Below are 27,810 nucleotides of genomic sequence, written 5' to 3' on the forward strand. Positions count from 1 at the left end.
TCTCACAACATTGATCCTGAGGCCTTTTATCTGGCATGGGACCGAATACTCTGGAATCTTTGTTCAGGACACTGGCTAGATAATAGATAAAAAGGGGCATCACCCCCATTCCAGTCATCTCCCCAAACAGTCGCAGGGAAGGTGCTAGGAGTATTTATGTCGCGGGCCTGGCGGGAGGTGCCAGTGTGTGTGGGGAGGTATTCCGAGCCTAGACCCGAGGCTGGGTTTCCCTCACCAGAAAGGTTAGGATGAAAGCCAGTGGCAGATCAAAGTCTGGGCACCAGCGTCAGGAGGGCACAGGTTTGTGTCTCAGCTGCTGGGTGAGCGGTGAGATGGAGCCATTTCCACTTGTGTACAGATTGATTTGGGCAGCCGGCCATGGGGCTGCTCTGGAAACCATGTCTGGAGAATGAAGAGAAAACTAAGGAATGGCTGCCAGGAGAAGAATGGGCTGATCACACCTTTGCCGGCCACCTTGTGTGACAGGTCACACGTCTGTGCTCCGGTCCACATGCAGCACCACATGGCGCCGTGCCCTGCACGTGCCCTCACGGGAGCTCGGGGTGCCTGGACCTCTGTGTGCTTCAGGGTGACTTACAAACCCAGGAGAGGCAACTGGTGTGGATAGCGTCCTGGGGGGCTCCCAGGTGGTGCCCTTTCCCTCTCCAGGGACCCAGAGATTGACAAAGTCTTGGCATTTTAACACAGCAACGTTTTTATTGCTTTTGAGGGTTTCCCTAGAGCAGACATCCTACTGCACAGCCGCTTCGGTTTGGCATGTTAGAAAGTCGAGGTTACAGATGCTGAGACGCGGGAGAGGCCCAGTGTAAGTGGAGGTGGAGGAGCAGAGGCCATCGCCCTTTCCTCTCTGATTAGCAGTTGCATTTTGATAGTACTATGGGCTTCAGATTCCCAGAGATCCTTCTGGAAGCCCGGTCAATGGGGCTCCGTCTCTCAGGAAACTCAGAGCCCAGCCAAGAAACTTGAGCAAGACTGACCCCCGCTGGCCTAGGTAGGACAACTGCAGAGCGCTGGGAGCGGACAAAGCAAGGAGAGCGGAGCAGACCGCTAGGGAAGGGCATGGAGCAGGTACTCCTTTCCCACGAGCTTAGTAAACCCAGGAGACGGGCACCCACTGCGGAGACGTGCACGCCTGGTCAAAGGCTTCTTGCAGTTTCTTGAGGGTCTCGTCAACGCCGTTGTTGACCAGCGAAAGGTCGAAGTAGTGCGCGTACCGGCCACGGATGGCTTCCGAGTCCTTCTGCAGCTGCTGCAGCGCTTCCGTCTGCAAAGACACGACACGTGGGGCTGGAGCGGGCCCCCGGCACGGTGGCCCCACAGGCTGCGGACGGGCTGTGAGAGACGTCACTTGTGGGGACCCCTGCCTGGCTCGGAGTCCCTGGCCTCACAACTCCAGCCCCGGAGGCCTCCGCTGAGAGTAGCTACCAGCGGGCCGGAGAGACAAGAACACCGCAGTCCATACGGGCTCTCGAACGAGGCCGGACCGGAGCCCGGCAGGGACTCGAGCAGCGTCTCGCCATTGCTGCTGCCACCGCGGCGGCCATCCTGGAACAAGGCCAGGGTGACTTATGACCCCAGCCCTCTTTCTAGAACCCTAAATGAGTGGCCACAGAAAGACGTAACTCCATAAAAACATCTATATCGCAAGAAGCGCCCCAAGCCGCGTCGAACGGGGAGCAATGGTTATGCCCATGATGGAGGGCGACTGAGCCGAATCCAAGTTCCTGGAAAGCGGTGGGAGAAAGGCTAATGAGCCAAGAGCAAAACGAGCTAAGGACAGGACCAGGCAGTTGGCAGGAGAGATACAAACGGCCCTCAACAGTCGGGAGGACACGCAAGCCCTTAGCGGTGACAGAAGAAAGTAGTGAGGCTCCGTTTCCCCAGCAGACCAGTCAAACACGCTCCCGCACAGAGGAATAAGCACCCTCCCAGCGAGCTCTCAGTCCCCATCGCAAGCACCTGGCAACCCTGCCACACACACCAGCCACCGAGTACAACAGTATCTAGGATGGCTGGGCGGGACCGGTGACACGGAACGGTCCTGCCATATGTGCACAGGGGATGCCACGTGGCTACAAAGGCTGAAACGGCTCAACCATGCGGATACAGAGCGCTCCGCTGTGTTTGGCGGCAGCGGGGACAGGAACTCCGAGGCGTGCTGAGTAGGGGCTGCCCTCTCAGTAGATCTCGGGCCTCCTGGCTCTTCCTCTCTCCCCATAGCCACGCTACAGCCCTGGTGGTGTGGTGGCTTCAGTGCCATCTCTGTTCTTCCCACTGAAGCCCACATTGCACCAGCGTCAGGATCTGCCAAAGTGCCCATTTCTGCCCCTGGACCCCCAGCACCTGTGGACCTCGGACTGTTCCTGATTTACTCCGTCTGTGAGCTGGCACGGATGCTGGCCCACCGAGCAGTTTAGGAAGTGTCTGCCAAGTAAAGCAAATGTGCCCCATGCCCTTTGGCTTCCTGGTCTTGCAGGAAGAAGGGCAGCAATAGCCAGGAGGCTCAGGGGAGGTCTGGTCACAGGCTGAGCTCTGGACTGATGTCACAGTCCTGGCGAACCTGGAGAATGAACCTCCACCCACCCTGCGAAACCCCGGCTTCCCACCTGAGCGCCCTGGTCAGTAGGCGCAATGAACACAATGAACGGTGACAGTTCCGCCGTGCGGACAATCTTCAGGGTCTAGAAAAAGAGGAAGGGCCAGAGTTAGCCACCCTGATGACTTCCTTCTGATACCTAACTCTGAGCATCACCAAGCCCAGCGCTATTTCCATCCTTCCCGGTACAACTGTTCTGGTTTTAGAGAATTCCACCAAAACCACGTGCACCAAACCTCATCCGTGCCCGCCTCGCCAGGCCTCCTCACCTGGGGCTCGATGTCAAGGATGGCGATCTTGTCCTGATCATGAATCTGGTGCACGGTTTCAAATTTGGTGCCAAACATGTTGCCTTGGTAGCTGCCGAACTCCAGGAACGCGTTGGCAGAGATGCTCCTGGCCATCTCTTCGGCTGAGATGAAGTGGTATTCCTTCCCATCTTCCTCGTTCTTCTTGGGCGGCCGTGTCGTGTCTGCACAAGAAGCCAAATGCCCGATGAAACTGGGGGTCCTCACCGTCCTCTAGGGCCTTGGCCCATGGCTTCTGTCCATGAATCCCAGCTGTCTTCGGTGCAGAGAGTTCAATAGCGGGGTTTCTCCCACAGGATCCCGCAGAGCAGGAAATGCCCTGTCCATTTAGAAGGTACTAGACCTTCAAGAGGTAAAGCCCAATGTACAAAATTCCTATCCCTTTCCCTATATGAAGTTACATACCTCTTAAACCACCAACCCCAGGAATATGAGAGCTCAGAACTAGAGAAAGGACAGCTGATTATATATATTTTAAATATTTTATTTATTTGTTAGAGCGAGAGTGCACAAGCCGGGGGAGCAGCAGGCAGAGAGAGAGGGAGAAGCAGGCTACCCGCTGAACAGGGAGCCTGACATGGGACTGGATCCCAGGACCCTGGGATCATGACCTGAGCTGAAGGCAGGCCCCCAACTGACTGAGCCAACCAGGTGCCCCTGATTATATTTTTAAAGCAGATCTATGGGCTATGGTTAGGACTTCTTGAAAGTGTATGTAAAATTTCCTTTTTACAGTGTGGAAAGAAGAGTACTTTGGTTTGGTTTAAACTCATTTTGTTAAATGTTGGAATATTCTTAAGTCATAACATTTACTATTATTCATATAAATTGTCCTCTAAAACGTGCTCCACATATCACGGCTTGCAACACAACCCCTCGCACCCGTCCCCAGTGGACCTTTCCTGCATCCCATGTTCATCAAGCCCCCTACGCCCTTGTCTCGCACATCCTCTGCTTGTCTCTCAATCCACAAGTGCTCAGGCCTCTCTCTTACCATCTTCTAAAACAACAACTCTTCTTTATTGGCTATTTCTACTTTCAAACTTTCCCACTCATTCCTCAACCCAGGGCCATCTGCTTTCTGCCCCTGGCGTGTCACTTATCCCTAAAGACAAAATACAGAAGCAAGGAGTAAAAAAAATACTAATAGCAGATTCGGAATTCAGTTTTCAGCCTGCGTGGCTCAGTGGGTTAAGTGTCTGCCTTTGGCTCAGGTCATGATCCCAGGGGCCTGGGTTTGAGCCCCACATCGGGCTCCCTGCTCAGCTGGGAGTCGGCTTCTCTCTCTACCCCTTCCCCCTGTTCGTGATCTCTCTCTCTCTCTCACACACACTCTCTCTGAAATAAATATATAAAATCTTAAAAACAAACAAACACAGAATCCAGTTTCCTACTCTGATAAGCACAATCAGACTATGCAGATTCTGGGAATGCAAGGCCTCTGATTCCCCACCTGACCACTGGCCTGATTGTTCTACTGAGGACGACTGCCCAGACTGTGCCTTTCCTGAGCGCTGCTGTGATTCAGAAGACATTTCTGGAAAATCAGAAGCAGCCTAGACGTCAAGCAGTGGTGGATAGCTACAGCCACTCAAAGGACTAGGATTTAGGCAATGAGAAAATGTTGGTAATATAAAGTAACATGAACAAAGTAAGAACTTTTTAACGATTGTATCCGTAAGGAATGTCTGCACCCAACAAAGGTCTTGAACCTGCAACCCAGAGATTCCAGAGCTATACGTGCCACCAACCGAGCCAGCCAGGCAGCCCAGGACGAGAGCAGGACGAGAGCATCTTCACCAGAAGAAGAAGGCGAACAGCACAGAGAACAGCAACAAAGCAGTTACATACACACACTTGCATCCTTCCCAACTGTGTTCTGTTTTTATCATCAAACATGTACGATAAAGTCACACACAGATAAGGGCACTCGGAGGACCCCAGAGGTACTCACATGGGGCAGGGTACGCGAACTTGTCCGGGTTCTGGCTGAGCAGGGCATTCTTAATGTGGCTGCGGCCGACGCCACTGGCTCCTGTGGACAGAGAGAAGAAAGGCTTGAAGATGGGAACCAGGCTACTGTTGTCATCAAGGCTTCCATTTCTTTCCCCAGAGACAAAGGCAGGGACAGGCTTCGAAATGGGACGTGGGTGACAGTGAGCTGGTGCGGCTTCCAGACTGAGGTCACGGAGGGGCCAGCAGGGTCTGGGGCTCCAAGCCCTTTGTCCCAGTTGGGAGAGGAGGCTCTAAGGGCCGAGGATCAGGACTCAGAACGTAACTGTTGTTTCCAGAGCAGCAGCTAACACATGGGACTTTCTGTCTCTTTTCTCAAGATACTTGCTTTACTGAACTCTCTGAAATTAGTGGAACTGATTTTTTGGGAAGATTTCATTTATTTGACAGAGAGAGAGAGAGAGAGAGAGAAAGCGCAAGCGGGGGGAGCAGCAGGCAGAGGGAGAAGCAGGCTCCCCACTGAATGGGGAACCCGATTCGGGACTCAATCCCAGGACCCTGGGACCATGACCTGAGCTGAAGGCAGACACTGCACCGACTGAGCCTCCCAGACATCCCAGTGGAACTGAATTTAAAGGAGCGTTTTTCCCGGGAATTTCTCCGGAGCTATAACGGAGTTCCTCAAAGCAACAAATGTTGCAAGCCAGGATGGGGGTTAAACCCACCGCAACTACTTAGCTGCCCCACCACTTGGGAGGCTAAATCCCGAAGGCACAGGTGTGAGGACTCGCAGCCCCCGAGACTGGACCCCCTTTCCCCCTTTGCATCTTCCCTGCCTTCCTGGTGGGCGGGCGGGGGCATCACACAGCACAGGCGGGAGAACGGACAGACGGACCCAAACCAGCCACGCGACAGCCAGAGAAGTTACCAATCAGCACCAGGGTCTTCCTCTTGAATGCAGGGAGCCGGACAACCTCCTCATAGGAAACAACATCCAGCTGGTCAAAAACTGCGGACAAAGAAGGTCGAGCGATGTGCCCGGGCACAGCTGGGAAGGCCATGACAGGGGCACGTGTGCCTGGACTCGCGGTGACCTGACTGTATCTCGGTGTCAGAAGGCGACCTCTGGTAGGCGACAGCTACTGGGGCGGGGACGGAAGCAGCAGCAAGAGCCTTAAGTGCCCCCCCGCTGTCTTTATGTAAGCTAGCCGGGGGACGGAGGGGACAGCTGGGACACTGCCGTGCGGCCGCCGTTGGCAGGGACAAGACGGCGGCCGGGCCGGCCGAGCACACATGCTCTTCCCCCGGCTCTTTCCATGTCCCGCAGCCGCGCACGACCATCCAGGGATTCCTCGGACGCTCACCCCTCAAACCCTCCGGAGCCAGCCTCTGTGTCCCCGACCTGCCCAGTGGACACAGCTGCGCAAGGAAATCCGACAGCTGGGGTGGGAGCTGGACGGCAGCCGAGTACTCGACTGGCTGAAGCCGTTTACAGTTGCTGTGTATTTCTATTACCTACCACGGTAGGTAAAAAAACAAAATCACTATTAGTTCTCGGGAAAACATGCCTTTTTCTGGGGCTGCTCAGACCATGAGCTGGTCGTGATGATGGCATGGACACACTGAGAAAGTTCTGGAAGGCTGTTCGGCTGGCTACCTGAGGAGTGAGGACAGTGCACGGCTGGGAGCGGACCAGTAGCTTTCCTTCCCGCATACTGGGAAGACGAATGTTGTCATGAGAGGAAAGCAGAGGACATGGCCTGCTCTCCATGGCGATGGTCCCCCTCGTGCGACACCGTCCCCCGAACCGCCGTGCAGCAGAGGGGACACCTGGGAAGCTTACTTGAGCTGTGCTTGGCCAGATACTTGTCTTTGTACTTCTTCTTCTTCCCAAACGGGCTGCAGCTGGGGGCTTCGCTGGGCGCGGACTGAGCCACACTTGCTACCCGCCTGGCAGGACAAGATGACCCAGAATGTCAAGGGAGCCTCAGTGCAAAAGCCCAGGCCGCCAACCTGCGCCCAAACCCTCCGGACCAGGGACGTCCGCGGGCCCAGATGTCAGCTCCGGGAGTTCGAGCCCCAGGTTAGGCGGCGAGATCACTTAATAATAAAATCTTGCAAACTGAATGACCTCCAGACCAATCTGCCAAAACCTCGGTGCTGTCCTTGACCCTCCCATCTCTTACAGCCCTCGGCGTGTGTCTTATCCTGTCCCTCCCACTGTGAGGGGCCCCTCCTGGCTCTCAGCCTGTCCCTCTCTCCTCCCCGCTGTCTCTCTGTGTCTGTTTCTCAGCCTCTGTGTGGAGCTCTCGTCCTCTCTCCAGTCTCTATGTCTCTCTCATATGCCCCCCCCAGTCTCCTGCTCTCGGTGTCTCTGCTGCGCTCTCTCCCGCTCCCCTCCCACCCTCACCAGTTCCCTGGGAGTAGAAGGCTCTGCGTCTGCGATGAGCATGGTTTAGACTAGCATGGAGGAGCCCAGCTCAATGGTCGGGCTGCACTGAAAAGGATGTGGTGGCAGGAGGGGGGTCACTTCATCCTGGACGCATTTCCAACGCCAGCTGTTTGGATGAACTCTCCAGAAAGGCATGGGAGGCGTGTCTGCAGAGCCACTGTGGGAGCTGCAGAGAATGTCTGCGAAGTGCCTCACAGCCTCCTGCCTGTGGTGTTCTTCACACGTGTTGCCTCTGAAAATGGCCCAGAAGCCACAGCCAACCTAACTGGGTCTGTCACCATGAGCACGCAAGGCTGGTGCTATATTTCATTTTTGCTCTAATTCCAAATTTAAGAGTTTATTTCTAGATCCTCTCCACCCTCAATGTGGGGCTCGAACTCACAACCCCGAGAACAGGAGCCACACGCTCTAGCAACTGGGCCAGCCGGATGCCCTTCCTTTGTTCCTCTAATTGGAAGAGTTTACTTCTGTAGGACATGGGCTATGGTTTGGATGACTCCACAGGGTCACCTCCAGAGATGAGATCAACCGGAATTCAGGGTCCTTTACCTGTACCCATAGGCTTGCTGCAGTCCCCGCAGCCGTGACAGCTGGAGGCTGGCTCAGCCGAGAAACAGAGTAGTGCAGCTAGGCGACCGCGTGTGGCGAGCCTGGGTTCCCCGCACTGGCCCACTTCACTCTTACAAAAGTGGCTCACCATTCCTGCAGCTCGGGAGAAGGGATCAATCCTGCGGATTCCTTGGAAGAACCTTCCACCCGCCCCTGCCACCAGTTACTGTCATCTTTGTTGATTATCTTGATGATGTCCCCAGTAACAAACTTCAGTCCCGCCTCCTTGCAAGGGATCAGATGGTCCTTTTTGGGGTCATAGTCAAACTGGGCTCTCATGAACATCTGAAAAGTAAGGACAAAGCAGCTACTATCGGAAATGCATGTTTCCTTGGGAAATCCTTTCATGGTACGTTAAATAAACAATTATGAATGTGTCAAAGGTCTTAAAATATGGATACCCTTTGTCTGCACAATGCCCTTCTACGCACAAGTTGTCAGTTACAATGTATGGAAAAGTATGTTCACTACAGCGTTATTTACAAGACTGCAATATGGGAGTCAAGCTAATTTTCCAAGAATGAGGACTTACCTAAGTACAGTCATCTACTGATGATATTACCAGGCCAACTACAAAAATCACTGTGTAAAAGATAGGTAGACATCCTAGAGATGTTTAAAAGGCTCCAAGGAGATATCATGAGCAACTTCACATGAATACACTTGACAAATCCTTTACGAAACACAATTTCCCAAAAACGACACAAGAAACTGAAAATACGTATCTCCACAGGAAAGCACTGAGAGCCATTACGGAACACCGTCCTCCCCTAACCCTCCCCTCCTCCCAAACACACAGGCCCCCCTGGCTCTGATGGCAAATGTCTCCGAATGTAACTAAGAACTAAGGCTGGTCTCAGACAGACACAGGGCGAGATTCTTAGCCAGAATACATAGAAAGTGCCTACAAATCAGTAAGAAAATGCCTTGAATGGCTACTTCACAAAGGAGGGCATGCAAACGGAGAAAAACATAAAACAAGGAGCTGACTGTAATGAGTCACCAGAGAAATGCAGATTAAAGCCACAACGGCCAAAGTGAGGAAAAAGTACTGGCGGGGATCTGGGGCAAATGAACAAAAAGGAGTCGCCTATGCAACAGCACAGAGCGGCCACAGTGAGGACTGATTTCCTTTACATGCACGCCCCAAGGGGCGACAGCTGTTTTCGACGTGAGAAGTCAGGATACAGGGGTGCCTAGCCATGTCCCATCTCTGGCCAAGTGAAAGTCACTCTTGTTTTATACACACACCCACGTATACCCAAACTTCAGTTTTAAAAGTTTGTTCAAAGAGAAAACTTTGCCACAATAACATAAATGACCTGCACTGGACACTTTCACACACATTCCTTTGCCAACGGTGTGTACGATGTGTACGAGGTAGAGTCTCCACGAATTTTGAGTAAGTGCTCTTAAAACTCTTTGTTTCCTCTGGCACTATCACTGCCTGGGCTATTTATTACTGTTTTAAAAAATATTTGCCAGTTTGTGGGGCACATGGGTGGCTCAGTCGGTGAAATGTCTGCCTTCATCCCAGGTCATGATCTCGGGGTCCTGAGATCGAGCCCTGCATCATGCTCCCTGCCTAGCGGGGAGTCTGCTTCTCCCTCTGCTCCCTCCCAACTCATGCTCTCTCTCTAATAAATAAAATCTTAAAAAATATCTGCCAATTTGCTTGGTGCAAAATGATACCGCACACATTTTGTGTCTCTCTGCTGACTGGTAAAACTGGCCATTTTTTCATACGTTTGATGTCCATTTGTATTTTTCCTCCTGTGAATTATCATGTCTTCATTTGCTTTGCCCATTTCCCTCCTTCCTTTCACATCAGTTACTCCTTACGGAAGGAAGGTCTGCCTGTTTGCACCTGCGTTCAGAGAGGCCCAGGCAGCTACACTCATGCTATACTGAGAACTTAAAATGAGAATCATGTCATTTCAGTCAAATCTCAATAAATGGCGTCACCTACCTGCAGTGCTGGAAGACGACTTTGCTGGTTGGGAATTACTTTTAATGAGATCATTCCTTTGGTTTCTTTCTATTGAGAAAGGAGAAATAAAATTATAATGGATATATAATAGATGATCTGGGGTTTCCTAAACTCTTATTTTCACCCTGAAAATTCCCAAAAACTGTTTTTTTTTTTTCCAACACCCATCTTTACCGTACACTTTGAAACTTTGTAGGACAATTCCTTCTCCAATATCAAAGTCTCATGTGCCCCCATAAGCCAATGGGACAACTTGGAGATGCACAAAGAATAATGAAGAAAAAGTGAATGACTTTTCCCTCCTCCCCACACTCAACCCTAACAGGTTTCCAGACAAACTGAAATGAATCTGGCCTACATATACCCATACCTTTCTCCACGCCAAAGAAAACATTTGCAAGCGTTTGTACATAGGTCCATACTCATATGTATGTATTCTTGGCTGCTTTTAACAGAAATGGGATTATACTCTGTATGGTATTCTGTAACACGCTGTCCGTTCAGCTATACTCCCCGTTACTGGGCATGTTGGTGGTGGTCAGCTTTTTTTCACTATCTGCTGCAACAGACATCTTTTTTTTAAAGATTTTAATTATTTATTTATTTGAAGCTCTGTCATTCGGCACATGGATGTTCAGGATTTTTTTTTTTTTAGGATTTTTTTAAGATTTTATTTATGTGAGAGACAGCAAGAGCACACAAGCAGGGGGAGCAGGAGAGGGAGAAGCAGACGCCCCACCGAGCAGGCAGCTCGAGCCCCTGGGATCATGACCTGAGCCCCCCAGTGCCCTGGCAATGAGCTTCTCATCAGCCCATGAGGCTGCGGGCAAAGGCTTTGATACCGTGTGCTTGCATCAGATTCAAAACAAACTCGGGTTGCTTCCTCTGATCAGTGAGGAAGAGATACTGAAACCCTGGATGAGAATTGGGGATTTCTTTTTTTCCTCCCTGCGGTTTTAGCAGTTTTTGCCTCAAGTCTTTCAAGGCTCTGTTCTTGGGTACATGATGTACAGGACTTGGGTTGTTTCTAAAGGTAAATGTGGCCCGTGTCACCTCATTTAGTTGTCGTTGTTGTCTGTTGTTCTTTTAGGTAGACTGTGCACCCAATGTGGGGCTCGGACTCCCTAGCCCAAGATCGAGTCACCCACTCCTCCCACGGAGCCGGCCAGGTGCTGCATGAGGCCTTTTCATGAGAGCAGATCCCAGCTCTCTGGTTCAACAGCCCTGGTCACTGCTGAGTGTCTGACAGGTGGCTCCCTCAGGCAGTGGCCAACCACACCCGACCACCCCAGGTGGGGTCTGCTTCGGTTCTCTGAAGTAAGCTTTCGCTCAGCGTGGGGCTCGAACTCACAACCCTGAGATCATGAGTCATGGTTCTTCTGACTGAGCCAGCCAGACACCCCTCACCTTTGCATTTATAATCTCCCATCCACTCTCCATAACCGATCTGTGCAGAGGGACTTCTACCTGCGGTTTGCAGATGACTTAGAGAAATGAGTTCACCTGTTTGTAAGGTTAGACCCAAGGACGGCCGGGTTTCAGAGCTGCCAATAAAGACCAATGCTTTCTGACACCCAGTCCACTGTCCTTCCTAGGGAGATACTCTGGGCCATTCGCCTTGTTTTAGAAATGTACTAGATTAAAGTAGAGAACGGTCATTTCCTGCACAGAATAGAGATTAGCGGTGGGAAGAGTCCCCTCGGTGAGGTACAAAGACTTGATGGGATAACACTGCCCACTGACACCAACATGTATCCACACCTCACAAACATAAAGGCACAGAAAATACCCACCATCGCCTTCTGTAGCTGATCGACTGAGTGGTTAGTCACATTGGTGCCATTGATCTCCAGGATCTCATCCCCGACATGAAGGGAGCCTGCACGGAATGAAGACTCTGTCCAAAAAGAGCACGACAAGATACCACAGGGAAGCGGGCACGACCCAGAGCACGTTACACGACCGCAGGAGGAGGGGTGGCTCTTCTGAGCCCCTGAGGGATATGCCAAGGCAAGCACTTGACAGTTTCATGGACCAAGCAGAACAAAAGAACCACGTCCTTGGCAAGTGTCATGTTTCTTTGTCATATAGCTAAAACCCAGAACTGCCACCTGATGGTCACGTTAACCAAAGGTTAGAGTCTTGTGTGTGGAGCAGTTACCAGTATCTGCGTTGCCCTGGGTGGAAAACAAAGTCCGGACTGAAGAGGGCAGGGCTCAGAGACCGGCACGAGTCGGGCGGCAAGCAGCGACGACCGCGGCCACTGAGACACATTTCCCCCCGCCCGGCCACACAGAGCTTTTACCAAACGATGCATCGGAAAACCGACGGCCCCTTCATGTGAAGGACAGACAACCGGTACTTGTAATGCTTTGTTTAATGTGTATCTTCCCTTCAACCATTAGCACCAGGAAGCCGAGATGGTCCGGTTCCTGGTCGCGCGTCTGGGCTGGTGTGGCAGCTGTGCTGTCACCGCTCAGACCTTGGCCACGGACCCCGGCGGGCCTGACCCCCAGCACATGGAGATGCCCCAGTCACGAGGGCGACCCTCATGTCCCACGCCACTCAATGGGGCCATCAGGGAAGGCACAGCTCTGGAGCCCCGGATACCTTGTCTGTGGATCATACCGCCGTGAAGGATCCGCGCCACCGTGCATGACTGCTTCTCGTTCAGCTTCAGCGTGATGCCCTGCGGTGAGGACAAAGCGCGGCACGTGTTATTTTCAGCTCCTTCTCGGGTTATCTTCAGGATGGCTGAAGGGGTTTCTTCGGAGAAAGACTTTTTATGGGTACTTGGGGTTCACGATGGGAAGAGGCATGAGAGCTGCCAGGAGGAGAGCGCTGGGGGAGGGCTGGGAGCCCGGGGACGGGGGGACTCAGGCGTGTGAAGAAGCGGGGCGGTAGGGCATGACAAGGGATTACCATGGGCTCTTCCGTGACCTTCTCGAACTGTATGAGTCGCACCTTCCGTACCTCCTGCCCTTTGGCCTGGGTCGGGCTACCTGGGGCAGCGGAGCCATTGGTGTACATGTCCTCGGTCACTGCATTTGCCTGGTGCGCCACAGCCTGGCAGGTCCGAACAACAAAGCAATGGGTAAGGGAGAGCAGAGGCCTGCTATCAGTCTACAATCTAGAAGGCTCAGAAAACCAACGCTTATTTCACAAGTTTGGCATCTAAACCGATGGGAGCTACTTATAAATGTTATCATCCAACGTGTCTATCCAGTTCGCTACAAACGGGAAGAGAATTAGGCATGTAGGATCAGCCCCTGGCCCAGGATGATGAACCACTGAACCCCGACCCTAGCCCAAGATGACCTCTCCACCGTGACCCTTTTCTCCCAACCTTCCACAGACATGCATGGCCGCGTGCCATGTGCACCAAAAGATGTGGACACGGATGTCATCACAGCACTACGTTGTAGAAGAAAATACTATGAAATTTAATAATTGGAACCATTTGAACATAATCTGAAGACATCATGCTCCTTAACCCATAAATGCTTCCGTGTGTTTTCTAAGAACAAAAAGTTTCTCAAAAATGAAAATTTAGCATTTTTTTGAAGATTCTCTTTATTTATGTGACAGAGATAGAGAGAGAGCACAAGCAGGCACAGTGGCAGGCGGAGGGAGAGGGAGAAGCAGACTCCCCACCAAGCAGGGAGCTAGATTCAGGACTCCAACCCAGGACCCTGGGATCACAACCTGAGCTGAAGACAGACGCCCAACCGACTGAGCCACCCATGGGCCCCACAAATTTAGCATTGATACAATACTATATCTGGTCCCCAGTTTCTCTACACATTTTATCAAGTATCCCAACAACGTCCTTTCTAGCTATATATATATATTCTTTCCCAGACCAGCATCCAGGATCATGCAATGCATTCAGTTTTCACATCTCTTTAGCTCCCCTTAATCTGGAAAATCTCCTCAGCCTTTCTTTGTCTTTCATGACCTTGACATTTTTAAGAGGACAGGCCTGCTGTTTTGTAGATTCTCAACTTGGGTTTGTCCCATGTTTTCTCACAATTAGGTTGAGGTTGTACATTTTTGGTAGGAATCCCACGGAAGTGATGTTGTCTCTGTCTCCTTTGCTGGTTCTTCCTGTTTCTAGTCCATTAATGTGGAAGTAGCTCAGAGCTCGTGGTAAGAGCTAGCACAGTGGGGAAGGTCAAGTGGAAATCTCTGAATGCGTCCACCACGCACTGCAGGTAAAACAGTAAGTCACAAACAATATGGCCAACCAGAGGAGGCAGAACAGGCCCGAGCTTGGTTTATGGAAGGGCAAGTTCAGTATCTGCATACAAGCTCAAAATGGATGGCAACTAAACTCCAGCCACACCTGGGGTGGGGGCCTCAGAAACAACGGGGAAGGAAGATCTTCCAACTAGGGATGCAGCAAGTGGTGAGGAAGGGGCCGGGAGAATATCCCCAGGTGTGAGTGTGTCTACCTAGAACTAGAAGTAACTGAATGAGTGAATCTAGTAGCCAAGGGCCTAGAGGGGGAAAGCACTGGAAGAGCAGAGGGTAGAGGCCTGTAGACAGACGTGCATCTCGTAAGATGGGGGTGCGCCTTATGAAGTACTACAAAATGATATTTCAATTTTAACTGACTGCATCCTTTCTAAGAGGTCATCAGAAACTCAGATAAGCTGTGAGGTTTGAAGGAGTGTTAGTTATTGGTTGGCCTCAAAAGAGGGAAGTGTGCAGAAAGGGCCTTGTGTAGCAACTAAAGCTTAAAAAAACTCACATGACACATATGTCACATGAATCCTGCAGAATTTGCTATGAAAATAGAACTGTATTGTATTTAGCAGACGTGGGGCACCTGGGAGTACAGGAAATGCTCTAGGGACACGGTAACCACTGCATCTGCACGTGCACACCACGCAGCGAACCTCTGCACGGTGCTATACGCACGCTGGGTTTGAGCCACTGACTATCCACTACACCTGGCTAACTCTGGGCAAGTTTCTTGACCTCTCTGTGCTTTGGGTTCCCCATCTGCAAAACAAGGAGAGTAACAGGTCACCCTTAACCACGGCTGTAGAAAATGGGCAGCGTTCAAAATGTCATGCATCCCTTCATTTTTAATTAATTTCTCTACGGGCAAATGAAAACCTATATTCTCCAAAGCGCTACAAAGCACAGTGCTTTCTGCTCAGGCAAGATAAAATGCGTCCTAAGTAATTGTGATCCAGGTTCAAGTTGGCAGCCTGTGTTAATGAAAGAAAGGGGGAAAGGGGGGAGGGAAACACAAACCCATACAAAAAGAAAACACGAGGAAGGCATTAGGGATGAGAGATTTCACAGAGTCAAGACAGCAAAGCCAGGAACCTGCTCCCGGAAGGACCAGCCTTGGAGGACTCTGCCATCAGCAGAGCACAGCGGCCTGGGGCTCAGGAGTCCCTGTGCAGGAAATGGAAGAGATGAAGCCCGAGGTGAAAAGAGCTCCCCAAATGCTGCCCGTCAGGCCCTTGGCTCCCCGCTTTCAAGGCAGGAAAAAGGGCCAGGCCAGTGGACACTGATTCATGTGTCCTCGGCCAGAAGTGCAAGGCGCAGCTCAGGTCATGATCCCGGGGTCTTGGGATGGAGTCCCGCATCGGGCTCCCTGCTTCACGGGGAGTCTGCTTCTCCCTCTGCTTCTGTCCCTGCTTGTACTCTCTCTCTCTTTCTCTCCAACAAATACATAAATAAAATCCTGGGGCGCCTGAGTGACTCAGTGGGTTAAGTGTCTGCCTTCAGCTCAGCTCCTGGGATCGAGTGCCTCATCGGGCTCCCTGCTTGGCGGAAAGTCTGCTTCTGCCCCTCCTTCCCGCTCATGCTCTCTCTCTATCTCTGTCTCTCTCAAATAAATAAAATAAAGTAAAATAAAATAAAATAAATTTATAAAATATAAAATATAAATATATAAATAAAATATAATACAAATATAAATTAAATATTAAAAATAAATTAATAATTAATTAAAAAATAAAACCCATCTAATTAAAAAATGGGCAAAAGACCGGAAGCCTGGGCTGGCTCAGTGGGTTGGACATCAGGTTAATTTCAGCTCAGGTCACGATCTCAGGGTCCTGGGATCAGTGCACACAGGGCTCCGCACGGGAGGTGGAGCCTGTTTGGGATTCTCTCCTTCTGCCCTTCTCCATACACGCACTCTCTGTCTAATGAATAAATAAGTCTTTTTTTAAATGGGCAGAAGACAGGAACAGGTATCTCATTGAAGACAACAAGGAAGGAAATGCAAACTATATGCCCAGTGAGGTCCCACCACGCGCGCATCATGACAGCGAAGATAAAACCAGCGACAACCCTAAATGCATGTGAGGATGTGCAGAAATGACTCTCTTGGGCTTCCTGGAGGGAATGGGAAATGGCACGGCCACGTGGGAAGAGTTAGGTCCGTTCGTTCGTTCTTCCCTTCTTCCTAAGGATTTTAGTTACTCATGACAGAGAGGCAGAGGCAGAGAAGGAGGCCGCGCTCCTCCAGGGGCCCGCTGGTCTCTGCCGCTCCGCTCCCCTCCCCCTGCTTGAGCGTGCGCTCTTGCTCTCTCTGGCAAATAAGTCGATAGACTCTTGGAAACAAACAACAACAACAGCTAACTTAAAGCCCAGCAACAGCACCTGGAGAGAAATGGTCACACAAAATGTGGATGTGGAGGGTCAGCACACCTTTATCCTGAAGAGTGGCAGCTTGGACACCCAGGCACGGCTGTGGAGCCGCTGGTCCCCGCAGCAGGTGGCTGTGGTGCATCCGGACCGCGAAACACTTCTCGGCGGCAAGGAGCAAACTATTAACACACACAACAGCTTGGGATGGGTCTTGAAAGCGCTCTGAGGCGTGGAAAAAGTCAACCTTCAAAGGCCGCATATTCTATGAGTCCGTTTATATAACGGACTCACAAAATTATAGAAATGGAGAACAAGTTAGTGGTCATCAAGCACTGGGGATGGTAGGAACGAGGGGCCACAGGGCTGTCCAGGGGTGGCACCACAGAGGTCTTTGTGGCGCTGGAGTGTGGCATTCATACACATGTGCCCGTGACGCAGTGGCACCGAAGCACACTCACACGCTGAACCGGTGTCAAGTGCGCGGCCTGGTACAGTGTGACGGCAGGACGACTGAGCTCCCGCAGACAGAACTGAAGTCGTCCCCAAAACACACCTGGCGGCGCAGCGGGCAGCAGCAACCCTTGTTTGCAGCCAGACTACGCTGGAGAGCTCGGTTTTCAGGAAAGTAAGAGGCCACGACACACGGTGACCAAATAGTTCTCGAAAGCACGGCCCACACTGCCCTAGGACCACGCAGCTGACGCTCTTCAAAGCGAAGCAGCTACTGGGCATGAGTTTGCACACTTCCCGTGAGTAGACTCAGGAAGGCATGGGGCTCCACTGCAAGGGAGACCTCCTCTTCTCAAACTTGCCACCTGCGCGCTCCAGACGCTCCGACCATCTGCATGTGTTCTGGAATGAGGACCCCAAGGACACCAACCTTGTGACTGCTGCCCCAAGGCGATGGGCCTAAGTGTCACATTTCTGGCCTCGGAGCACGAAATCCAACTCGGGACTGTCCTGGACCGTCACTTACGAATGTCTCACCACCACCAACCATGGGACTGAGAAAGCTGCACGCCCCGCCCAGGCCAAAGGCACTGCCGTCATGGTCGTGCATGCTAACGCCCGCCCAGTGCCACCGAGTCGGGGCCCCGCGGCCGCATCCCCCCCACACACACACACCGTGCTATAACACTCTGGCAATAAGCCACTGACAACGATTCGCCCAAGCTTCCAGTCTCGGCAGGACCCTGCAGCATGTGCCCCACAGTGAGAGATTAGAAAGTCTCAGTCCAGAAAGCACAAACTGACCCTTGGAAGGGGAAGAAGCCTACATGATAGTGAACTTGGAACAGGCAGATAACAGCCGCACTCACCCCGTTCCTCTTACTCAGCTATACTGCAAAGACTGTTTTTACCATGTCAGCCTTTAAAGTAAGGACTCAGCAAAGCTCACCAGAGGCAGAACACATTCCAGTCGGCAAAGTTCAAGAGCTGCTATCCCCGAGGTTGGTCTTTCGAATGTGCTTACCTGTCAAGGTGTTCCCCGCGGTGATGGAGTCACCGTGACACTCACCTGGCAGCTGCGAGCAATGAGTAACAGAAACGGAAATCTCCAAAGCACTAACTCAAGAACTCACTGGCCATAGCGAGGCTTCTGAAAGCAAACTTGGCCCTGAGCAGCCCTGTCTTCCTGAGCTGCTGCGCACTCCCCAGGGCCTGGCCAGCTTCAGCGAAGCGTCCCCGCACAGCTCCTCAATCTCACGGGGCAAATTCCTCCAATGTGCCCCCCCATATCTCCTCATGACAGACGACTGTGGGAGTAAGGGTACACACACATATACTGACCCTTGACGTCTGTGTCCACACACACACACACACACACACACACACACACACACACAGAGCTAAGGTGATTCCCTGCTCCAGTCTGTGGGTCTGTGACTACATGAAGCACAGGACGTCTTCACATAGTAACATCCTGCTGTCTGCCCTTCGGCAGCTCATTACTGTAAGGGGAAGTCATTCATTCATTCATTCATTCACGCAACATAAATGATAAATGGGAAAGATAGTGTCCATCAAGTTTAAGGTAATCTTAGACCGTAAGTGCTCAAAGGACACGGAACACGGTTTCCAGCTTTCCTCAGAACTAGCAAATGGAGCTCCATGAAGGCTTTCTGACCGGTGAGGAGGGTGGCACCTGCAGGGGAACGAAAAGGAGGGGTGGACAGAAGGGCAGACAAGAGTTGGGATTCAGAGCCAAGTTTTGCCGCAGGAACTTGCATCCCAGGCTTCTTGCTACGAAGCCGGCCCACAGTGAGCTTAGGAGAAAGGGGAAGGCGCTTGCGTCCTGCTGGGGCCTCTAAACTTGCCCACCTTCAGACAGAACACATACCAGGCATCTGTCCTGGCCCCTGATCTGCCCTAACTTGTCTGGTTGCACAGCTGGCGAGGCATTCCACTCGGTGAGATATACACCTGATTGTTCATCCCGTCCAGTTTGTCCCCTTGAGCTGGAACCTAAGTCCCACACAGGTACCTAGGACAGGAGCTGGCGCCACATTCACTGATGACATGTGGGACTCCGAGTCACCGCCGCCATCGCCACCAGCGCCACGTGAGTGACCAAATAATAAAGGCGGACGTCCTAGAGTTCGCTTCAAACTTGAAAATCGCTACCCTCCTCTCCGGGGTGCCCCGGAGGCCCCCGGGCCCTGGTGGAGGCAGGGGGGGCTCTGGTGGAAGAGGAGACACTGGGGAGGAAACGCGCCGCGCGCTCCGAGAGCCCCTTCCGAGGAAACATCTGCGCCTGGGCTCCCAGGGCAGAGGCCGCGGCTCACAGGAAGCTGGATTTAGAAAGACACGAAAAACAAACTCGGCGGGGGTGGGGCGTGGGCCGGGGGGGGGGGGGGGGGGGGGGGGGGGGGTTGGGGGGAATAAAGCCCGGATTCAGAGCGAGCGACGGTGCACGTAGGTGGGAACAAACATTTGCTCGGCCTGCCCCGGGCTCTCCGCCCGCCGCGCTGAGCAAGGCCGGCCGGCAGGGGGCCCACGGCGCCGGCGGCCCCCGCGTCCGCTTCGGGAGGACAGAACCACGGAAAACCGAGGGAAAACAGAAAGAAACACGCGAGCGCCTCCATCGCAGATGACAAGAGCCGGGGAAGAGCCGGGGGCAGGAGTTTCCGGCCAGAACGACCTTACAATCGAAGGTTAACTGGACGCACTGTTTCTCAGGCACTAAATCCGTTGCCAACACACGCCAAAGGTCAAGTCTCCGCAGACCCTCTTCCAACGCGTTATCTACCCAGTGTACGGTGTTCAGAGGCAAAGGCTCCTTCTCCTGCAGGGAAGGTGACTTTGAGCAAAAACCTACGTATGTATGCAGGTACGTGTATTGCTTCTATGTGAAGGAAAAGGAAAAAGGGAAGAATCAGACAAGAAAATTCTGGTTCCCTAATTCAGAGATTTTCTTCCCATTTCCCACCCTCGGGCCCCCCTCCCCTCCCCACAGACTCACTCTTGCCTTCCTACGCTCTACACCCAGGGCCTCCATTTTGAGCAACACTGAAAGGTTTGAGTAATTCTCTGCTTAGGGGTGAAATCTCTGCACCAAAGAAATGTCAAGCCCAGGGAACATTTGACGGTGTCTCAAGACATGTTTTGACTGTCACAACTTCGGGGGAGTATGTTACTTTCCACCACAAAGAATGATCACACTCAGAGGGCCACAGTCCACAAGAACCTCCACGGCTTCGCACAAGCAGCTAGGCCGGCCTGGAGCGCCATTCCCCAACCACGCCTGGGAGTCGGCCAGACGCCGGGTCCACAGCCCGATCGCTCGCTACACCTGCGCCTGTGCACAGTGGGCCAGCAGAGAGCCTGCGCACGACGGTCCACCGCCCACGTGGCGGTACGCGGGAGCCTGCCCAAGCACCGACAGCCGGATGCAAGCGGACGCTTACCTAGGGCCTGGCTGTTTTGATTACATCCTTTCCCAATGTGGGACAGGCCCAAGGGAATGTTGAGAGATTCTCAACGCACTACTGCATGGGAAAGTGCTGTTTTGAGCAGGGTACAGGAGGACTTCCACAACCTAATTGTATTTGCAAAGAATAAGGCCAGAGATGGCTTCTGAGTTTCTCAAAGAAAAGAAATATACTTAAATACGGGAGATGGGCTATACTTCCAATCTGCTGCAAAATTATTTTTAAAGGATTTTATTTCAGAGAGACAGTAAGAGACAGCACAAAGCAGACTCCCTGCTGGGCTAGGATCAGGACCTGAGCCCAAGACAGGTGCTTAACCCCTAATGGACTGAGGCACCCAGGCGCCCCCCATACATTTTCAATATTAAATGTGAACTATAGTCAGAAGTGAAACTTTCGGGGACACCTGCATGATTCGGTTGGTGAAGCATCTGCCCTCAACTCAGATCATGATCTTGGAGTCCTGGGATAGAGGCCTGCATCAGGCTTCCTGCTCCGCGAGGAGCCTGCTTTTCCCTCTACTGTTCCCTCTGCTTGTGCTGTCTCTCTCTCCCCCCAGTAAATACATAAATAAATAAAATCTTTTTTAAAAAAGTGAAACTGGATTTTGAGTCTTTAGAACTTTCACAGAAAGCATTCCCCTTAAATGAAGCCTTCAGTTTCATCATTTTCCATCACAGGTTTGCCAGGACAGCAAAATGTGCTAATGCCCTGGGACAGGCAGCTGTTAGCGAGATCTTGAATGTACCAGGGAAGTTCCAAGTGTTGTACCAGGGAAGTTCCAAGTGTTGGACAAGCATTATCTCCCGTCACCATATGCACAGCTCTCCAAAGAGGTGCATCTGACAGAGAAGAGAAATCTCGGGCACAGAGAGCCCAGAAGCTTGCCTGATACACAGCGAGAGGCAGAGCCCATGGTGGCAGCAAAGATAAGAGTCTGAGAGGGAAGGTGAACCTCAAGAAATCACTGGATACTCTCCCTCCAACGTCCTCACTGTGGCCGATCTAGATGCTACTCTGCTGAAGGATTTAGCATGCTTTCTTTCATCTTCTTCAGATCCTCACGAACACCAAACTGGCCAGCCAGCAGCCCATGCGCAGTAACTGAGGAGGAACTCAACAGTGCCACCAACCCGCAGATGCTAAGGGTGTGCACCACGACAGATTCTTGGAGGGCTGGGCCTCCCTTCCACAGGGCAGGCAGTCTCTCAAGGCCGTCCCTAACAGCAGGCCGGTTTATACAAGGTCTGGTCATTTAGCTGTATGTGGGATTCTGGCTGTGCTGAGTGGAAGGGGCCTGATAGAAAAGACTGCATACAGTGGGAGTCCATTTATAAGGCAGTCCGAGAAAGGCCAAATGCTCATGTCAAAATTCAACCTGTTGCCAGGGTGATTTCCAGGTTTCTGGGGTGGGGTAATGACTATAAAGGACCACCAGGGAACTTTCTGAAAGGTGAAAATGTTCTCTTTCATGACTTGGGTGATGGTTACATGACTGTATGCATTTGTGAAGTCTTACTGAACAGACTGCATAAATTTATGAATTACATGTATGTTAATCACACCTCAGTAAAGCTGCCAGAAGTCAAGTTAATAAAGAGATTTTATTAAAAAGTTAAGGCTCAGCCAAGTGAACTGATTAAAGAGAATGCAAGCCTCTGAGGAGCCAGGTGCTTTTAGATCCTGATTCGCTCCCAGTGCATACTTCACTGCGGACCTTCCAGTTCTATCTGTGTTCCCCACCTGCTCATGCCGGCAGTCAGTCAAGCCTAGAATCCCGCCATCATGGCTGGAAAGCACACGAAGGTGTGAACAGCACGCCGATGCCTATCAGCTGTTTCCTTGAGCTACTGGCCCAAACAGTCTATCGCTCTCCTGTTTGCTTTACCTGTGGGTCTTCAGTGTCCTCATCTGTGCATGGAAGCTTACGCTAAATCTCTAATGTCCACCTCTTCAGTCATTTATTGACTCACAGACATTTCTGAGGACCTATTCATTAGACATTTAAAATAAAAACAGTGAGCAGAAATAGCTGTGTCCCGAACCATCCTGCAGTCTAGGAAGGAGACTCAGCCTGACTTCTGGGTCTTGGTCCCTGTGGACAGTGCAGCTGACGCTTGGCTCTTGCTCTCTGTCTCTCTCTTTCTGCCTGTGGACATTTATTCATAGTGCCTGACCACCAGCCCATGAGGAAGGCCAGGCTACCGGAGGGGCTGCTGGGCCTATATTCTGGGTTAGGAGTCACCCAGGGAGGGTGTTGATGGTGCACGCCCGTCTACGAGACAAACTTATTTTGCGGGGTGAAATCCACACTCGGAACTGCGAGAGAGAATGCGAAAACGATCAACATCCTCTCCGGGCATCCTGGGCGATGGAGGTTAACAGCTATCTACCACCCGTTCCAGAATCACTTCTGGAATCCGGGAGTGCCTGTCCACCGGACAATACACAGAGGCAGCACAAGGGGCCCTCCCGAAATGCAGAGGGACGCTGAGTGAGCGCTTTGGAGGCAGACGTGGATTTTAATGGCCCTTTCTGTAGACCCCGACACCGCCAGCGACAACAAGCAGGCAGTTTCCTCTTGTGGGATCTGTTCCTAAAAGTCTTTCTCTCACCCTGACTTCCGTCCACGAAGAAGTTTTCCTTGACCTTAACCAGCGCTCTGCACAGGCCGCGGCCTCTCCTAATTTCCACGTCCAAGGGGCTCTTGGGGAAAACGAACCCCCGCACTTGCGGCCGTCCACGTCGACCCCGGCAGCCGCCTCGGCCTCCCCTCCGAGGACGCCCCCCCTACCCCGGGGGCCGGGCCAGGGAGCCCCGCAGGTCCCGCGGCGGGTGGCGCGGCCTGCAGCCCTGTCCCGGCCCCTCACCCCGCGCCCGGGGAACCGCGGGGCCCTCTCACCTCGGGCCGGCCGCGCTTCTGCAGCAAGTGCTCCAGGTAGAGGTCGGAGAGAGCTGTGCGCATGCTGCCCCCGCCCTCGCCCTCGCTCGCCTTGAGCGTCATCCGGCCGGAGGCTGAACGCGGGGCCGCAGATCCGGGAGCCGTGCCGAGCCGGGAGTGCGAGAACCGAGGCCTGCGGGGCGGTGGAGGCGGTGGAGGCGGCGGAGGCGGTGCGCGGGGCGGGGCGGAGGCGGAGCACCGCCCTCGCCCCGCCCCCTCACCCCCGCCCCTCGTCCCGCCCCGACCCTGAGCTGACCCCGAAGGGTTCAGGGGTGTAAAGAAAAGCGCGCTAGCACCACGGAGGGGTCCCCAGCTCGGCCCACACCCGAGGCCTACTGCGTGGGGCAGCAGGAAAGACGTCCCTTCAACCGCAGGCTTTACCCAGAAATCTCTGCGGGCCCCAAACGTTGCGAAAATGCCTTTAAGGCTCTTTGGGCTGCAGGTACCCTGTGATTTACGTTGCTGTCTGCGAGTCAGTGATGAAAGGCCTGATTGCTCCCAACAACAAGCTCTTTCTCCTTGTCTTGGGCCACATCTCCTACTGCTAATGCCACAAAAAATTTGAGGGAACAGGGGAAGCCAAGGGAACCTACATTCCTTAGCACCTTAATGCCTTGGTGGTGGTAAAGCAGGAGTTCTGTTGAGGGAAGGGTTTCAGAACAAAACAAACCCTTACTGCGCTTGCAGGGCTCCAGCTGTCCCCACGCACACATCTGATGAAAACCTGGCCTCCTCTGCCGCGAGCTAGGAACCTCACAGTGTTATCAGCACTTTGTTCCTCCACATATAATCTTTGGACCTTTCAGGAACTCATAGCCAAAAGGAAAAAGTCCGAGGGCAAGAGTTTAGAGCCGCATCACCCTGTTTTCTCGGAGAAGAGGCTGATGGCGCCCTCCCCCACGATGAGCCCAAAGGCACTATAGAAAGCTGAGAGAGACAGACACAGCAGAAAAGGAAAGAAGCGAGAGCTGTCAAAATGAAGAGTCTGATCCTGGCCCAGGGACGTGTTAAGTGAGCAGTGGAACAGAGTACAGAACACGGAAGCACACTGTACAGGTGCAGAACTGCTACGTGATACAGCCGGGATGGTAGGTGACTCTACAAAGACTTTCATTAAGTGAAGCTGGAAAATGCTTGCTTATTTTGAAAGAGATAAAATACGAAATCTTTCCCTGCCATATGCAAAAAAACCAAAACCAAAAAAACAAAACAAAAAAACCAAACCCCATCTATTCCAGATGGATTAAGAACTTAAATGTCAAAAATACACTTAAATGTCAAAAAGCTCTTGAAAGAAAACACCAGCAAACAACTTTTTTTTCCAGTGTTCCAAAAGTCATTGTTTATGCACCACTTTTACTTTGGGGGATAGAAAAAGATTCCTTGGGGCACCTGGGTGGCTCAGTCTTTAAGCGTCTGCCTTCTGCTCAGGTCATGATCCCAGGGTCCTGGGATCAAGCCCCACATCGGTCTCCTTGCTGAGCAGGGAGCCTGCTTCTCCCTCTCCCATTCCCCCTGCTTCTGTTCCCCCTCTAGCTGTCTCTCTGTCAAATAAATAAAATCTTTTTTAAAAAAAGAGAAAGTTTTCTTTATAAAATAATGCAGAAAAACCACTGAGTATATGGAATATTGATAAAGTTGGCTTTGTTAACATTAGGAAATCTTACTTATCAAAAGACAAAGTCAAAACCAAAAAAGACCACACGTGTGTTGGGAGAAAATATTCTGAGCATACACAAATGACAAAGGATTCCTGTTATAAATATACAAAGGATTATAAATTACAAATTTTAAAAGTCCAGTAGAGAAATGGGTAAAACACATGGCTAAATATCTCACATATGGAGAAATAAACATAGGAACAGATGTTCAACTTCATTAGTGACCAGGGAAATGCAAATCAAGACCACAATGAAATACTACTATATACCCACCCAGTTATCAAAATTTAAAAAGACTTAAAATATCAACTGTGAGAGACAATGTGAGTCCATATGAGTCCACACATCTACCCTCTTAGCCAGCCATTCTACTCCTACGTATATATATCCAAGAGAAATTCTTGAATATGTACAACAAAGAACGTGGACAACAATGCTCATGAAAATGGTTTTGTTCATAGCAAAAGCCTATGAACAACTCAAATGCCCATCAACCGTGGCATACTCACACAACTAAGAAGAAAACAAATCAGAGATACACAAATATATAAAGTACAGAAAAATCCCTCCTTCACCCCTTCGCAATACGCAGAGGGAACAACCTTACCCACTTTGGAATATTAGGTTTCCAGACCTTCCTTTCTGTGCAGAGAATGTATTCAGAACTACAGTCTAGGTAGAGAAACCGCAGAACACATGGCCTTGCTTCTTCTGAGCCAAACCATTCTTCCTTTTTCCCAATTCCCCATGAAGCAGACCTCCTCTGAGGGCTGGCCCAAGACAAGATAAAATTCACCCACTTAGAGTCAACAATTCAGGGAGGCCTGGGTGGCTCAGTTGGTGAAGCGTCTGCCTTGGGCTTGAGTCATGATCCCATGGTCCTGGGATCAAGCCCCAGTCAGTCTCCTTGCTCAGCAGGGAGCCTGCTTCTCCCTCTCCCTCTGCCCCTCTCTCCTGCTTATGGTCTTCTTCCCTCTCTCGCAAATAAATAAATAAAAATAAAATCTTTTTTTAAAAAAGTGAACAATTCAGTGACTTTTAGCATAATCACAGAGTTGTACAGTCATCACTCCAGATGAAGCCATCATTTCAGTCACTGCCCAGTCCTGTGGTCTTTAGCTCCTGGCAAGCACTCACCCATTTTCTGCAGGACTAACTGAGTCTACCACAAAGGGCTCAACACAAATTCTCCCTTGAGAATTGATAAGTATAGTTCGGCCCTTGCAGCTCATAGTAAAATAAAAAAATAAAATAAAATAAAATACTACATACAATCAAAATACAAGGAACCATGGGTGAGATCCAGCAGAACAACAGATAACCAAATTGGACCAAACCTTCAGATATTTGAATTTTCAGAATTCAAGATTAGCTTAACGTTAGAAAATTTATTAATCCAGGGGCGCCTGGGTGGTTCAGTGGTTGGGTGTCCAAGTCTTGATTTTGGCTCAAGCCATGTTCTCAGGGTAGTGAGGCTGAGCTCTCTCTCCCAGAGAGTCCCTCTCCTTCTGCCCTGCCCCCTTCTCTCTGTCTAAAGAAATAAAATCTTTTTTAAAAAAGAAAATTGGGGGGCTCCTGAGTGGCTCAGTGGATTAAGTGCCTTCAGCTCAGGTGACGATCCCAGGGTCCAGCGATCCAGCCCCTGAATTGCTCCCCCTGCTTATGCTCTCTCTCTCTCTCTCAAGTAAATAAATAAAAAATATTAAAAAAAAAAGAAAAAAGAAAATGCATTAATCCAAATTAACTGCATTTCCCATATTAATGGGAAAATCCTATTATCTCAATAGATGAAAAATATTCAATTTTTTTCAAAGATTTTATTTATTTGGCAGAAAGAGAGAGAGAGCGTGAGCACCTGTATAAGGTAAGGTAAAAGTAAAATTATTATAAAGGTACAAAGATTGGAAAAGAAGAAACAAAATTGTCTCTATCAGCAGATATTGTATTATCTTTGTAAACTAAAAAAATCTATCAATAACTTAATAAAAACAAAAAGCGCTAAGTGTAAGGCTATTAATATAATCTTATTTTTATTTTTTTATTTTTAAAAAGATTTTATTTATTTATTTGAGAGAGAGAAAGAGAGAGGGAGACCCCAGAGGGATAAGCAGACTCCCTACTGAGCAGAGAACCCGATGATGCGGGGCTGGATCCTAGGACCCTGGGATCATGACCTGAGCCGAAGGCAGACACTTCACCCACTAAGCCACCCAGGTGCCCCTGATAGCTTTTTAAATACCGAAATTGATTACATTTCTACATACCAACAACACACAGAGAATATAATTTTAAAAGATACCATTCAGTGTAACGTCTAAAACAATAAAATACTTAGAAATAAATGTGACTCTATATACTGTGGAGACAGAATTATAACATTCTGTTGGAATCCACTACAGAAGAGCTCAGAAATAGAGAGAAGTCATGATCATGGTTTGGAAGACCGGCCTATGGATTCTGTGGCACTGGCCGTACTAGAAATGGATCTTAGCAAAATAGAAGCTGAGGCCGGTTAGAAGTGAAGGCAAACACTTTATCCGAACTACTGCTCTCAGAAGACCTTCAGAGAGAATGACCCCTTGAGCAAAACTTAGCTAAAGTTGTTATTGAGGCATAGCTCAGGGTGGAGAAGTACCCGACAAGTGAGTCAGCAGGCTCAGAGAAGGGATGGTCACACAGCCTTTTCCTGGGTGGCCCGTTCCAGTTCAGGGTGCTCATTGCTCAGAATC

At 51.0% G+C, this 27,810-nt stretch overlaps 1 protein-coding gene across 3 annotated transcripts; it reads right to left on the reverse strand.

Moving 5' to 3' along the window:
- Positions 1-698: 698 nt before the first annotated feature.
- On the reverse strand, positions 699-23,550 carry LOC111139162 (membrane palmitoylated protein 1). 3 transcript variants are annotated; one of them, XM_022491330.1, is made up of 12 exons: positions 23,382-23,550; positions 12,903-12,995; positions 12,540-12,618; positions 11,723-11,808; positions 9,909-9,977; positions 8,028-8,224; positions 6,722-6,828; positions 5,807-5,887; positions 4,880-4,960; positions 2,887-3,089; positions 2,628-2,702; positions 699-1,285 (listed from the first exon to the last, which is right to left on the reverse strand). In XM_022491330.1, the coding sequence occupies exons 1-12, from the start codon at positions 23,481-23,483 to the stop codon at positions 1,109-1,111; spliced, it is 1,350 nt and encodes a 449-aa protein (XP_022347038.1). In that variant the 5' UTR covers positions 23,484-23,550; the 3' UTR covers positions 699-1,108. The 3 variants fall into 3 exon arrangements, with proteins under 3 accessions (XP_022347038.1, XP_022347039.1, XP_022347037.1); XM_022491331.1 differs by having other exon boundaries at positions 8,028-8,164; positions 12,852-12,995; XM_022491329.1 differs by having other exon boundaries at positions 12,852-12,995; positions 23,382-23,549.
- Between the last annotated feature and the right edge of the window lie 4,260 nt (positions 23,551-27,810).

Source organism: Enhydra lutris, unplaced genomic scaffold, assembly GCF_002288905.1.
Source record: "Enhydra lutris kenyoni isolate GAN:26980312 unplaced genomic scaffold, ASM228890v2 scaffoldscaffold96, whole genome shotgun sequence".
NCBI classification, from domain to species: domain Eukaryota; kingdom Metazoa; phylum Chordata; class Mammalia; order Carnivora; family Mustelidae; genus Enhydra; species Enhydra lutris.